Raw genomic sequence first — 16,159 nt, 5'->3', positions numbered from 1 at the left:
AGACAGAACACATTTTTCTGAGGAAGGTCAAGAGTTATCCTGTCAGCCTCTCTCTCATTTCACAAGAGGAGCAGTAACTTGAAACATGTCATGCATAATTCATTTGCCAGGCAATACCTTCTTTTGCGGGTTCACACAATTAAAAGCTCTGCAATATATCCTAGATGAGCTATACTGAACCATAAATAGATTATTTCCATTTCATAGCAAAGACAGCTATTTGACTGGATTTTCCTCCTTCCTGGGAAAAAAAAAAATTAAAAAATCAAGCACTCCAGGTTTAATGTTTTATTTTTCCAGCGGGGCTTTTGATGGGAAGTTAAACACAAGAACACACAAAACCATGACATGAATCAGTGACACAATTAGCAGTACTGAAGAGTATTCAAACACTCTCCTTCCTCCTGCCAGTAAACTAAAATAAAAAAAGAATGCTTACTTCTCTTCCGTGTACAGCTCGGGCCTCCGACAAAGAAGATTGCTAATGTAAGACTGATCTTCCTTGTTCATGAACTCAGGAAGCGGATCAGATAAAGGGCTCCAGTAACAGTCTTCACTGAGGGAATGGAGAAGTACTTGGGCTAGCTGTTTGGCTGCAGTCTAGAGATAGTGAACAGTACAGAAAAAAAATATATCAGTTAAGCCTTCTCCAACACAAAAAATTCACCCCTCCCCACGTTCCACCTAAAAAGCTGCTAAAAAGTCTACAGCAGTGGCAGTTTCTTCCCTCTTCTGAGAAGGCCAGCCTTTTGCACTTACATATCTTTTCGCAATGCTGTAGGAAAAAAGTATCAACAAGGCCTGACAGCAAGGGGCGTTTTGGTAAATGAAGATCACCAATGGCCACATGGACTGCTGAGACAATCTCACAGTTGGAGTATAATGTCACTTCACAACATTGTCAGCCTCAGAATCTTGTATGCAAGTCTCAGTCCAGAGCTACTTTTGTATTAGGTTTAAAAGATCAACCCGTTATCTGTTTATACCGCTCTTCCTGCGGCATTTTACAGCTTCATCTGGGTACTGCATCTCTTTTTGTTGCAATAATGGAGGGAGGAGAGAAATGGGTTAGGAACTTTGTGTTGAGACAGCCACATCACATGCACTTTTTTGAACATCGAGTGGCTGAGGATCCTTAAATATTTGCTTTCTGGTTCATAAGCATAGCTGGCAAGCTGGGCCCAAAAGGAAGCAAGTTAACTTGCCGGTGCAAAACTATCTTTGGCATTTGTCCTTGTTACCCACCCACCAAATCTCTAATTTTTTGCACTGTAAATAGGCAAACATGCAAACAAGCATGGAGATATCAAACTGGGTGGTATCTTCCATGAATTCTAAGCAGCACAGCATTGTAAGCTGTGAAGTAAATACTGCACAGAACAGAGGCAGGCTGAAACTTCAGCCCTTCTGTCCTATTACTTGTAAATATTATTCTGGAACTTGACTGGACATTCTGGAAATTACTATTGTGTATGGGGTTTTTACATGTAATTTACACCTTCAGATGTGTTACAAGGCCACCAAAACTAATGTTCTTTTAAATACCAGGATAGGTATGATTGATAAACTGAAGCATTATTCCACTTAAGGTACGACATCTGTAGGACCAAATAAATCACACTGAGGTTAAAGAACCTTGCATCAAAGAAAAAGTTATTTTTCTGAATCTGGTAACAGGAACTTTATTTTCATCTACCTCACCACATACAAATTCACTGAATTAGTCTAAAATGCAGCCACAGTAGTGTGCGCTGTTTCTTAAACACCAGAAAGGGAGGTTTCATAGATGTACCTAGCAAACAGCAAAGCGATTTGAGTGCAGGATGGTGTCTCAGAGAAATACTGCCACATAACACTCCGTGAAAACCCAAAGACCTTCCATGCACTCCTACTGACAAGTTACAGAGAGCCTTCTTTTTCTAACTAGGCTTTTCTATGCTTTTTATAGCAATAACCATGAGCAAAATGGCCTGGGGCCCTGCAACATTAGCCAGTATTATTTTATCGTCTCAGTGTGTCATTATTTAGTCAGTTTTACCCTGAGGAGCCAACTCTCCTATATTTTTTCCTACAGTCTTAGGGGGGAGGGGAAAACACTATGCCAGCAACAGAAAGACCTCTACTGGTTCACACAGAAGTAGGAGTACAGTTTGTGATAAGCCTTTCAAAAGGCAAGCACCAAATACTTTTAATGTCTTTGATTTTAACATACAGTACAGTAGCTGTGTAAATTAGCTTCACTCTTGTTTTGAGTAAGACCAAACAAACCAGAACAGGCCAAGACTTTGATTTATGTTATTACTGCCTTTGGCTAAAAAAAAAAGCATCATTATGCTTGAAGAACACTGTGATCCCACAAATTAGGAAAAAAACCCAACATGTATTTCACTTTCATGCTTGAAAAACTTGTTTAATTAAGCACGTTCCTCCCTTTGCCCTCTTGACAGCTCTCTAAAAACAAGAAAATGCAAATGCAACTTCCAGTAAAATAGAAATCCCAGGAAAAACTATTGGATTAACACCTTCAGATTTCCCCTTAGGGATAAATCCTCCAGGGGTTGTACAGCTCTCCCCAGTTGCACAGGGACAGGACCATGAGTGCCATGTTCTGTCATGGTATAGGAACAGCAGATGGTTAGACTAATTTCAGCAAAATAATAAAACAGGCAAGCAAGAAAAAAACCCTGAACCCTGATCTCAGTCTGGAAAAGGATGCAACCATTTGAGTGTCACAGTTATTTAAGTCACATCTTCTAATCCCCTGCACACACTTCCATATGCATCTGTATTCTCAATTCAACATACAAGGCAACAAGAAGATTAATATACAGAACAAAAGTTCCAGACTACACATACGTGAGGAATCTAGGCAAAAAAAGCACCCAGGATACACTTTCTGCTTGCATTTTCATTTTAGCTCTGCATTTGCACGTGAGCTAGTCATACAGTCCATCCATTGGAACGTGGCACTCTTCATATCCAAAATGCTATGCAAACCCACGCCCACCTCCCTTGCTGAACTTCTCTAGAATTACAGAAAACACAAAGCTGAATCAAGCACAAAACAAGTTTAGTCATATCAACATCAATGCTTTTAGGCTGCAGAGGTTTCATTCATGTTTTCAAGACTGCTATTCTCCATGCTGTTGACCTCATCACCTCCTGAGCAACCTCAGGATAAGATCTCTTAAAGGGGACACAGGGAAGAACCAGTTAAAGGTCTAAGTTGTTGAACAGGCACATAAATAACTTTCTCCATGCTTTCTTTACCAGAGGCTCTCAGGATAACCAACAAAAGAAATAAAAACAAAGTTTAAAATCACTCTGTACTGTCCCGAAGGGAGTTTTACAGGAACACCACTGAAGTGAGTCTAAAAAAGCACTGCTTGTTGCAAAACCCAGAAGTACTTAATGCTTCTACACGAACATGCGAAAGGTGTGCATGCACACAATGAACAGTGAGAAAGAAAACAAGACATTACCACCTGAGAGCATCACCGTTAAGCTAAATACATCCCTATTTCTACCAGGGCTAGAAAATGCACTAAAATTAAAAAAAAAAAAAAAAAAAAAAAAGAGAAATCAAAAGCAATCCACATGTCCAGGTCTGAAGGCTTGGAGGTTTCAGTTGGGCAGGTCAGTCTGAATTAAGTGCATCACTTGACACATCACTTCCAAAAAAAGGAAAAAAAAATAAAAAATGCAGCAATCAATCAGGTGAGGACAAATACATTTTTGTCCTACTACATTGGTCAATAAACACACAATTCCTGCATAGCAGATTACCCCACCTACCCATCTCCCATTCCTCTTACCATTTTGAAGGTCTGAGTGGCTTTTGTTTCCACAGTCCGTAGTATTTCTCGCAGACTCCTCATTCCTTTCACGATATTTCTGTGGGGAAGGCAGGAAAAAAAACCACATTAAAAACCTGAAAAACATTGGAGACAAAATATATTTTTATGATGTGCCAAAGCTTGGCAACAAATTTGACATTCAAACAAACCCATGAAACAACCACTAATAGCGAGTGTGCAGTAGCAAGACAAGTCACTCCGAGGCACAGACAGGACAATGGCACTGAGTAAGGCAGCGACTGTAGCATGCCTACTCCAGATGGCTTCCTAAGAGAAGATCACATTCACATTTGACTAACAGAGGGGACATTTGGAAGCCTTTCATAGCTCATCTTTATAAAGCAGATGCTTCTTCTCAAGAGCATCCACATCTCCTCTTCGTACACACAGATTGTACTTGTTTGAATTATATTAAGCCTACATGATGCTTTTAAATGATGGCTGCTTTTAGGTGGTGCTTAAATGCCTTGTGTCTGATGGTCCAGACATGATGAAATTACAGTGGTTTAAACAGTTTATTATCAGGTGGCTAAGTTGTAGTATCTGTCTGCAAGCACGGCTTAACCTGCACTAAAAGGTGGTTAGACTTGCGGGGGGGGGAGGGGGCGGGAAATCACTTTATTTTGCATACACCATGAACAAAGCAGACTAATTGCCAAATGGTATCTTAATCACGTGTCTGAGCACTAAGACAGACGCAGAGAGGAAAGATTAAACATTGGACATACTACTTAACACACTTGCAGCCTATAAGCTCTTCAAGGTTAAGGACATGATTCTACCACTACAGTTAACTACAAAATAGTTTAGCTCATTTTCATTGCAGGGTGGAAGCTACCTAAAGAAATACAAGCTAACAGAAAAGGAGCAATGCTGTACTGAAATAAAGGCAACCAGATAAGCAGTTGTACTGGTACAGTAACTGTCACTTCAGCCTATTCCAGGAGAATTTTCTGTGCAGACAAAATCTAGACTTCATTAAAAAAAACCTAAAAGCACCACAAAACATAACAACCTTTTCTGTCAATCTGATTAAATTTTGCAGATAAGCAGTACAGACTGCGCTTGTACTCACCTTCATGCGCCGCAAACCTCCTTACACTCCAGAATCAATGGCAAACATTTGAAGAAATAATTTTAAAAAAATAATAATTGGGGGTGGAGTGGGGTAGTGCATGCTGGGAAGGATAAAACTTGATCATGTTCATCATAAATATCAGCTACATAAAATGCTGCCCTAAAGCTTATGGTCAGCAAGTCACAGAATGCAAAATGCCTGTGGTCCTACTTCCAATCAATATTCATCCCAACATTTTAAACCTTCAGGTAACCTGTAGATTACCTAATTGTGGGCAATCTACTGGCAAGCAACGATGTAAGTCAAGAGCGAAAACACTGGAGACTTGCCCCTGTAGAGAAAGTCAGAGGCTGGCTGTCTTTTTTCCCCGCCACTTTCTCTCTTACACAAAAGACGTGCTTTGAATTTATCAAGGGAAGTAAGTTTTTTTTAAGCTGGACTCTAATGCTTCAGCAAGCTCTCCAGCTACAGGGCCAACACACCAGGTGCTTTTCTGTGTGTCTAGGAAAGAATATACCCACAAAGATGCAGCTCTGGACCTTAAACTGAGGAAAGCAATAAAGCACATGGTGATATTTATGTACACGAGTAGTCACACGAAATCCTGTGAACAGGATAGTTCACATGCTATGTATTATCAGAAAGTCAAAATCAAGAAATTCCTCCATCTAAACAAAACGCACCTGCCCAGCTGCACTCCTCAGTTACTGAAAACTACTGGAGTTTCCTGTGCTTCCTCTTCCTTGGGCTCCTTAAAAGGCTGAACAGATGAGTTGTGGCATATAACAGTTATACAATATTTTAAGAAATCCGTATGTTTAGATTTCTTGTTAGGATAATGCTGTTTGTCTTAATAAGGTACCAATGAATTCCTCTAACGCGCATCAGAAAGATTAGTGACCACTTGCAAAGTCAATTAATTCCACATTTGGCACATACTTAAGAGACAGAAACCCAAGAGAACACACTAAAGAGACAGTTTTGTTCCCAGAGAATGGGAGCACCATTTCAGTTCCACTTTTTAGACAAGGCCATAAACCAAGTTAAGCTTCATGGCATAAACACCTTGCTCTGTGGGGAGGAAGGGTAGAGGAAAGGGAAGGAATACTTACACATTGAAGAGAATGAAAGAACAAATGGCAAATTGCTGCCCATCTGCAAGCAGTCAGGGTTGAAACCATGAACTGCATGACAGATCTCTATGAGTACCTTCAACAGAAGGTAGAAGCACAAGAGGAGCACCCAGCACTCGCCACACTCCAGACAGGTGCTTGTGTGATCAAGCTCTCTCAGAGAGCACCGGCTCCTGCTCCGAGCTCTCAACTCTGAGATGTGCAAAGCATCTGACAACAATACCAGTTCTACAGGACTGAGAATTTTGTTTGGCAGCTTTTACATTTTGAGCTTTATTGAACGTTATTGAGCCATGACAGGAGACTGAGGACACCTGCCAGCAGTCTGCAAACATACCTCACTACAGAAGTCTTTCTACTCTACTGCTCCAAGCCAGGAGGCCATCTGAGCACACATTTCATTTTAAGCATATGAATTGCTCTACTCATAATGGTAAGGAACTTACTGTTCCATTAATAGATGTCCTTCACATACTAAATGCGCACTTGAGGTTTTTTTTAAAATTAGGACCTGAAGAAAATAAAAAAAAAAAAGAAGAACATGTGTTTGAACACAACTACATGTATGTACATGAGCTGATAAGGATGCAAACATAAAGCCTCTAGCAATCCGTGGAGAATCCATTTGATTTTGTCTACATCAGAAACTAAGCCATCTTGAGCCTCTGCAGGATTTGGACAGAAGACTATCTGGAAATCCCAGGTACTGCTGCCTGAAGCCACAGCATCATAAGTGAACATCAGACCATGGAAATTAAACGAGTTGGAAGAGTCCATAGGCCCCTATTGCGCTGCTAAGGTGCCAGAAAAAAAAAAAAAAAAGAGGAAGAATAGGAAGGGAAAAGCACATGCTCAGTAACTGCTTCAGTTTTAGCCACAAAAATGACAAGAGAGGCATTTAAAAAAAAAGAACATGATGAAATGTGGTTTAGGACTCAATTACAGCTAATCTAATAATGATGAACACAGAAAACCACAAGCACAAACTGTGACTTTAAAAAGCACCTTGTCCAGTCAGTCCAGCTTGGCACCAAAGTACACTTTGTTTGTACAAGTACCCTATCAATACAGGGTAATTAATTACCATTCATGAATCAAAGCAGTTGTATCACATTTATGTCATATTGTTTGGTTAACACTGCACAAAATTTTAAGATACAAGAAAATAAATACACTGTTTTCTATGCAAATTGCTGGGAAAAATATTGGTAATGAACTAGAGTGGACCGTCTGCAAAGAGAGTCCCTGAACAACACGGGCACCAGAAGATCATGTTTTTATCCACACTCATTAACTGTTAAAACCATTAGCCACTAACAGATGGGAGAGACCATCTTGAGATGTCCACATGGAAGTTTGCAGAGCCACCTCTCCAGGGGAGAGCGGTATCCAAAACACACAAATAGCAGCAACACCACTGCCACTGTCCAGCTCCTTTTGCATCTTTGTGTCTTGTCCAGATTTCTAAAAATCCAGTCTCTCCTTAAACAGCTGTTCATGCACAGGCCAAAATGCACCTGAAGAAGTAAGCATCAGTTTCTCAGATTCCTATGAATGAAGACACAAGACAAGTAACTCCAACAAAGCACATCATTTCCTTAATAGCAGCCGGTCTAACAGAAGTGGGGTGCTCAAAGAAACCCCACCAAACAACGATAACACAAAACAAAAGATTAGCACTTATCTAGATCCATCCAGCAGGCAATAAGACTCAATCCCAAATTACCAGCTGCAGTGTCCTGGATAAGGTGCTAGACTGAGAGGACTGAAGAGGAGATAAATGACAAGCAAGCCCACATAAATTCCTCAGAAAACACAAACAGTCTGGCAGAGACTGTACAAAGGGAGGCAGGACATTAGATTCTACTGTAAAACAACACATACATGAAGTTACTCTTTCAAATCGCCCTTGCAACAGAAGCCTACAAAATTTCAAAAAGGGACTGAGCACTCTAGAAAACTGACAGGAGAAGAGAAAAAATGTTGTAAGCTTTCCCTCCTTTTATTTTCATCAGGGTTTTCCAAAGTAATATAGGTCCTAACTGGAGGGACCATAAGGAAATCCAATTTCTAATAAATGCTTACTATTTATTTTTCAGAAATTAATTTTCTTCAAATGCGTCCCATCTGGAGCTTCCAAAACCAACCACATCCTCTAGAAACCTCTGACTTTGTCTTGCCTGTGAAACTCCACACATACTTCAAGTGCCATTAAGAGAGCAGCATACATATAACCATTACTTCACACAGGTCAAGCCTGTTTACCCTAGGAAAACGCTAAGAACATCTTGATCAAAGCCCCCATCCGTAATAGTATAAAGTAGTAACACCTATCCAAAAGTCTGAAAAGAAAGGCAGTAAGAAATGAGCCCAATCTTCACATATCCACATCAAAAAAAATCCACAACAAAACCCAAAACCCAGTGCAGATGCTAACGTAAAAGACAAGTGACTGCCTCCTACAGTATGACAGCATCTGCCTGCCTATATTCTGCATGCACAGCATCAACACTGCTCGCTGGAAGAATAAAAGAAAGCTTTCCTGGGATGCAGCAGAGCAAACAACTGCAGGCAACATGTCTTCAGCAACACAATATTTTTAAGTAAACATCTTATTAAAAGCATCTGGGACTTCCACAGCTGCAAGACTTGCTGGTCCTTCCAGCTGGCGGCTCAATATCTCAAAGGGAGACTGGACCTTTGTTTTGTACTGGTGCCTTCTTTCCGCTGCACACTGCAAGAGAAAAGGACATTCCCGAGAATGCTCCAAGAGATGCATGCCTGTTCCTGCCAGCAGGAACAAAAGCACAACACCACTCATATCCCTCAGCTCTTCCGCCTGGCGAGACAAGAATAAAGTACTCACTATTTCTTTTGTACACATACCTCTGGGGAAGGACAATCCACCTGATAGGACCTACCCCCCTGCCAGCTTAAGCATTCATCATCCAAGGCTTATTTCCTACCTGGACATGCTGGAAGCAATAAGGAGAACAAAAGCATTTCTTTGAGCTGATCAATATTGGGTGGAGAAATTTATTATACACATGAAGCATCCCAAAAAGCTTCTTCCCACTTCCCGCCTCTTTCCTTAACATATCCCAATGCCGCTGACGCCCTCTCGTGGCAGACACCGCACATGACCGCCAGCGGGGGGGCAGAGACAGGCCGCGAAGTCCCACCCGGCTCCCTCCTGCCCCACCGGACCTTCGCGTTCCCCCGGCTGGTGTCTGTCACTCGCACCGGAGGAGGCGAGGCGAGCCCTTGGGGCTCCACTCCCACCCCAGCCACGGGAGCTCCATCACACCAACCAGATGCTCCTTTATCAGGAGACAGCTACAGAGAATATTTTGCAGCTGATTGATTATAAGCCGAATTGCTGCAACAAAGCGCTGCTTAATTCACACATGTATTTTAATTCCAAATTGTTTTCCCGTAGGGTTTTTTGTGGAGTTTGTTTACTGGATTTTGTGGTGTGGGGGGGTCTGTTTTGGATTTTTTCTTTTAAAGGCTGTCAATAAACTAACATGGGAAGGGAGCAAGCAGGGCCCACAGTAACAGCTAAAACAACCCACTGGATATATTGAACTGATGAAGACTGAATTAAAATGTCGCTGAATAAAATGAACATGAGTTTGATATTCAAAAGGTGCCTAGAGGACATCAGTGCCATATGTTCTAAATGACATTTTATTTTATCACATAGTTAATGAGCTTACTGGCAAGACCTGAGCTTTTTGCTCACCATGAGAAAGGCGAAAGGGTAGGAAAGCACACGCTTGTGCCACAGCTGGTCAACACCAACTCACCCCAGAAAACCACATACTTGTCCCTTACTGCTCAGGTATATAAGGTGTAGTATCAGTCTAAGTCCATACTCTCCTTACACATAAACTTGTACTCACCTGACTAAAGGGGTCACTTTACAACATTTGGGCTTTGTGTATTTGTAAACTTTTGGGTTAAGCAAGGCTTTCTTGAAGGCACCTCTCATGGATAGGCTTACAAGTATGGTTCACTGTACATGCAGGCTTTTAATGAAAGAATGGGGAACAGAGGCTAATCACAGTTGCATTTAAAGTCATACTTAGGGAATAAAAAACTAGAAAAAAGTCCCTTAACAAGAAGCAACTTCTCCTCCAACAGGATCAAAAAATGGTATCAATTTTCTACAGAAAAATTTAAACTGATTTTTTGCTAGGATTCTCCCCCCGCCCCAGTTTTCTTCCTTTCAAATCTGCCCTCACTTTTCGTTTTCTTCTCCATTTTACTTGTCAGGAAAAGGAAGAGTGAAGAATATGACAGAAAGTATCTTTGACTGGAGATGAAGGTAAAACCCAACCAAATAAAATACTTTCAATGATGGTTTGCTTAAAAAAAGTTTATAGAACTTTGACCAGAAGTATTACACTGAGCTGTGAGAAATTCAGTTTACAAGTCCTTGAGAACAAATGGGATAATATGATGCAAGAACAGGACTAGGAAAAGATGGATTCTTGCAAGTACTGTTTATATATGTTGAATAGACACTTTTCCTAAATAGCAATCTCTCCATCAGTTAAGAGTTGATCATGTTTTGAAGACATGGCCTGGTTTAGGGAACAGTGTGCCCTCACCAATGGCCTTTGGAAGTCGGCATTTGCAATGCCTTTTTTATTGTTCATGGGAAGGTTTTTTTTCAGGTGAAACTCACTGTAGGCTTGCAGACACCAACTTGCCTTGCCCTTTCAAGGTTCACTGGGAGCTGTATTTCAGAGGCGCAACATAAAATCTGGAGCAGCGCTGTTCTGCACACATTCTCTCTAGTAAAACCACACAGATTTGGGGTATTGATCAGGATATTTAAGATCTTAAACAAACAAATGAAAGAAACTACCCTTAAGACTTCACTGAGTTCTTAGCCAGGCCCCCTGGTTGAGCATTTTAAAAGCACACAGCAGTGTAAACTCCACCCTCTTTCTACGGTCAAATTCCCCTCGTCCTCACAGAGAACAGAGCCGACTCAAGACAAAAAAAAATTGTTCTACTCCACGCTACTTATGGGTGTGGAAAAACTAGGCTTAGGGCTCTTAAGAGAGACAGAGAGAAAAAAATAGGAGGGAGGGAAAGACACTGAGGGGACCTGAGGTGAGCCAGCAGCAAAAGTAGTCACAACAGAACACATACAAAGACATAAGGCTTCATCTGTTCCAAGCCAAAACATGCAATATTATCTGGTTTTATTAACATCTGCATCCACCTACCCCTTCTTCAGATGAGTCACATAGGCACTCTGTAGAGCTGCTTCCAGGAAGTAGGAAAGTTCAAACTCAGAGTAAGTCACGTTGCTGCCTTTGATAGTCCTTGAATGTGTGTTGTTCAGGGTCTGAGGGGGAGGAAAGAAACCATCTGGAATTACAGGAAACTGTTCGAACTAGCCAGCTCTTCATGAGCCAGAGATATCTTCAACAATAAAATGTTAGCTTCTGCCACCAGATACCTCCTCAGACTACTTGAAAAACTCACCTTGATTAGCTACTCAAACAACTTTCAAAGTCAACTTTAAACTATACAGTGACTTCAATGAAATATTCTGCATACAAGTTTTGAAACATCACCCCTTATTACTTTCCAAGCTTTAGTAAAGTAGAAAGCTACACATTAATACTGAGGTCTTCAGAAGTACTACGCCAACCACATAGATCCAGCATCTTGCACAGAAATATTAATGCAATGTTTGAGTATGTATGCCTAGCTTAGCATAATGTAAATATTTGTTAAGACTTAGTAAACTATCAGGAGTCCTGAGGGAAGATTCTTCGCCCTTTCTCTTGTTTCTCCTCTCAAATCCTTCTTGCTTTTGCGTACTTACTGGTAACGAACATATTTCATTGCTGAAAGTTGCCCTTTGTGGGCTCTCCAAAGCAGGGGTTTGCACCCAGGACTGCAGAAAGCCCATGGACTATTAGTACATATCTATCAGTAAGCCTGCATCCTCGTTTCTGTATCCAAAAGATGAACGAATTATTGTTCAAACTCCTTCCCTTCTTTGCAGGCACAAGCTGTCAGTAACAACATTTACAGTACCCAGTACTGGCAGGAACTTGTCCTTCCACAAGGGAAGAACAGTACTTAATTTTAAATAAAAAAGCCATTCAGCTTTTTCCTACAAAGAAACAGACCAGATAACTTGATAGTTGGCTTTCTTAATGAATTTTTATATATGTACTAAGCTCCTTTCTTCTTGTTTTAATGTATTTAAAAACAAAACCTGGAACAGACACATTCCTTGCTGCAGAGAAGAGCAGAAACGTCTGGTCAGAAGGTCAAAGGCCATTAAGTTACAGAAAAACATGTAATATGCATTGCCATCAGGGCTGCTGGTATCAAGCATAATGTGTGGCAAAGAAAGGGCATGGAAAAGCATTGTGCGCCCTGTTAAACTTCGCTACACAAAGTTAGACAGAGACTACTAAGCACACGCCCTGCACATCGGCAGCATGTATTACAGCTCAGTGGAGGGCTCACAGTATTCATCTTAGCATTCCAGCCAACCACTACTAAGCAGTTAACTTGCTCCTAATGGTCTAGGTTCCTCCAGTTTTACTTGGAGGAGATGAAGCACCAGCAATTAAACTGCTGTGTAACCCAAGAAGGTTACTTTCAGCTTGTTACAGGATCTCAATATCCACTACTGCAGATCACTTACATTACAGATATGTAATGTCTTGAGTTCCTTCACGTTGGTGCTTGCTATACAAAGTTTGTAGTCCCTCTTTAGTGTTAAAACTTGAAATACAACCTGAGCAGATCTGAAGCATTCAGTGCTTTACCACAGGCAAAACTGGTTTCCAGACCACACTCTCAGAGGAAACAGGCACAGACCAGATAAACTGCTGTTTTGCAACTCCTTATACTGAGACACCCTCACTCCTTCCAACTTGTTCTCATGCTCATTGTTCGATCACTCATTTTTGCTGTCAAAATGCTGGAAATTCTACCCAGGCCACCAGGTAACACCCTGAGCACATTTCTTCTTACCTTTTCAAGCTCCTGCAAGTACACCTGGGCAATGACACATGCCGTCTCAAAACAAGCCATGACTTCTTCCTCCCTTTCACACAGTCGAGCACGTGAGGCAATTGAGTTGGTTGAGCGCTCCAGTGACAGACCTGCAAAATCGCAACACCTTCTTTAACTGAAGTCTGCCAACAGCAGAATGGCAGTGTTATTCCTTCATTTACCAGCTAACAGGAAAGTTTTTCCACATGTGGGTTTCTTCCTTGTTTTAGTGGCTTTCAGGAAAAGACCCACGGGAAAAACATAATTCCTACACATGCAAGGCATTTCTGTCATGCTGCTCTAACACACAGTGTCATTGCACACTTCTACAGCACCTTTCAAACACTTCAGGAAGAAAGGACATACGATCCCTCTGGTAGGCATGAGCAAGCAGAGAAATTAAAAGCCTGTATTTCCAAAGATGGCTATAGATTTGGGGTGCTTCAACGCAAGCACTGTTTTAGAAACACCCAGGCACTGGATTTGATAATTTCTAAGCATCCACTATTCCAAGTGAAGCTTTCAATAAGCAGCAGTTTTGAGGGGAAAAAACAACTGGAAAATGATACCAAAACAAAGGCGGAAAATCTGAGCACGTGCAAATTGCACATGGACATACAGCAAGCTCTTGGCAAGGCACAAGAGACTCTTAACCCTCTTTTCAAAACCAAGGAAAAAACGCTGGGTTTTGTACTACTAAAACTCTTTCTTGCATCATCATCCAAACCCACTTAAAACCAAAAGCATATTAATTAGAGATCCACAGCTACTGTCCTTACGTGAAAACCTTTTATTATCAGGTCCTTGTCTGGCACCACACTATGACATCCTTTGTATCTCTAAATCTATTTGGAGAAGCTAAATGGCCACATACTGATTTTACTCTGATCAGTGTAGGTTCTTATACCACATTGGATCTCTACAATACACTGCTGCTTGGAAACTTGGGTCTTCTACACTAAACACAACTGCACTGATGTCCGGTAGCCCGACACAGGTCGCAAAAAGTTCAGCACATGCTTCCCAACAAATTTTATATATAACACCACTCCCTAATACCAATGAAACACGCATAAGATATAACACAAAATCCTAGTGTTTCTGACAGATCCACAGAGGTGATGAAAGAAGAAAGCATTCAGCTGCCTGGACAGCCTCTCCAAGGAAGCCATTCAGACTGCTGCAGCATACAGCAAAGGTTTCTGCTCCATGTGAAGAGCCGCTGCACGTACCAGGAGCCACCATCTCCTGGATCCCCATAATCCCAGGCAGCACAGCCCAGCTCATTTCAGGAGTCTGACAACAAACCACTGTGAGGCAGCAATGGCAAGGCAGGTTTCTCCATGATGAACAATGAGGTGGTAATACCCAGCTCATGCTGGAAGGGACCCGAGGTTCCTAGGCTGTCTTAGCTTTGTTTACTTCTCATGTTCAGTGTTTGTTTTGTCCCCTTGGTTACTCTGCTAGGACTTTCCCTATCTCATGTCTTACATTTGAGTCAGACAGGAGCAGTTAGTTCAGTGGGTTGAGAAGAGAAAATGACCCGTTGGTTGGTGCAAGCTCAGGAGGTGGCTCCTCACTCCTCCTGCCCTCTCCCAAGTCAGAAGTGCATAGCACATTCCCTCAAGGAAATATATCTTGAAGGAACACACATTAGTACTTTTCACCTTTGAGAATTCTGACCAGAGTAGAGCAGGGGGAGTGAATTTACTTCAAACTGACAAGGGGGGGGGGGGGGGGGGGGGGGGGGAAGAGGCCAAAGATCATTTTGCTGCTTTTAACTAATGCCCATTCTGTGTTCTCTCTTTTCTACTGACATACACCTTGTACAGCACTCAACGTATAACAGATTTTGTCCTCTAGTCCATCCGTGAAGTCTTTGGCTTTATATCATGGGTTGTTTTCCTATTATTTCAAATCTTCTATTTCCTAACCCTGTTGCTATGTAATGAAGGGGAAAAGAGGACATTAACCCTCTGTATAGTTATATATTCAGCACCATCCAGTGCTGAAGCTAGAACAATCAGCCGACAAATATCCTTACATCTGTCTCAGTTTGATCCACCTCTGAATTCTAGTTGTTCCCCTTAACTGGAAATCAATTTTAAGCATTGCGGAGTCGCCATCCGCTCAAGTGCAAAGGGGGTCTGAGGGCCCTAAAAGAAATCCAGTACAATCCACTGACATTCATACACATGCAGCATTTAATCAAACTGCAAGAGCCATCCCAGCACAGTGTGTGTGGGGGTGGTTATCGTGGGAGATGTCACACAGTGAACAGGCTGATAAAAAGCCATTTACACACACGCTCAGCCCACTGCAAGGAGCTACTATCTCTAAGCGTTGATGTCGGGGAGGAAAGCAAGCAGCCTTTGCCAGCACCAAGTACTGACAATAAACATGCCCATCCATGCAGAGAAACAGAGCTGGGGCTGATCAGACAGGGGAACGAACATCTCCAAAAAGAATTCTTGCCATAGTAAGTACAGAATAATATACAGTGTATTAAACCAGATACAATGCTACATTGCACACATTTTTCTACTTGTAAAGGGCAAGAAGGAAAAATGACCCACATGATGTGACATTAGTCATGGTTCTTTTTGCTAATACCATATGCACTGACCTGATGTCATCAGAGTATAAGATCTTCTACAGAATCCAAACAGGTCTATTCTTCCCTACCACAGAAATGCAACGAAAAGAAGATTAGAGCAAGCAGACTGCAAATCCAACAGATAAAGTGAGGAACAAGAATAACAAGAGTTCCCTACTCTTGCAGCCACCAATTCAGTTCTCACAGTGCAAAGCCCCAACAATTACAGATTTGCTTGAAGTGCAGTTGGACAAAACTGTTTACAAATGCTCCAGTTCTGAGAGCATGAATTCCACTAACTCATCTCCATCCCCCAGTTATCAGGCACAGAAAAATCTGCAGCACAACATACATTTTAAGTTCAACTCAGTTTCCAAAAAGTGTCAGAAAGCCACAAAAGTGCTACTTCTGTGCAGGAAAATTGTAGCTCTTCCTAAGACAGAATTAGCTTCCG

General features: G+C 41.6%; 1 protein-coding gene across 5 annotated transcripts in view; it reads right to left on the bottom strand.

Annotated features, from left to right (window-relative positions):
• TTC7A (tetratricopeptide repeat domain 7A) overlaps window positions 1–16,159 on the bottom strand; it is a 172,435-nt gene that overhangs the window by 142,415 nt on the left and 13,861 nt on the right. For 4 of the 5 annotated variants that reach the window (XM_056356842.1, XM_056356841.1, XM_056356840.1 and 1 more), the window contains 4 exons: window positions 13,089–13,219; window positions 11,312–11,433; window positions 3,816–3,894; window positions 440–600 (listed from right to left, as the gene is read on the bottom strand). In XM_056356842.1, coding sequence (XP_056212817.1) covers window positions 440–600; window positions 3,816–3,894; window positions 11,312–11,433; window positions 13,089–13,219 — 493 coding nt within the window. Of the gene's footprint in view, window positions 1–439; window positions 601–3,815; window positions 3,895–11,311; window positions 11,434–13,088; window positions 13,220–15,735; window positions 15,757–16,159 lie in introns of those variants that run through there. The other variant, XM_056356844.1, reaches the window with a different exon arrangement.

The sequence above is a fragment of the Falco biarmicus genome, chromosome 12 (genome assembly GCF_023638135.1).
Source record: "Falco biarmicus isolate bFalBia1 chromosome 12, bFalBia1.pri, whole genome shotgun sequence".
NCBI classification, from domain to species: Eukaryota; Metazoa; Chordata; class Aves; order Falconiformes; family Falconidae; genus Falco; species Falco biarmicus.
Note: the sequence above shows the minus strand (reverse complement) of the source record. Positions and strands in the feature narration are given on the sequence as shown.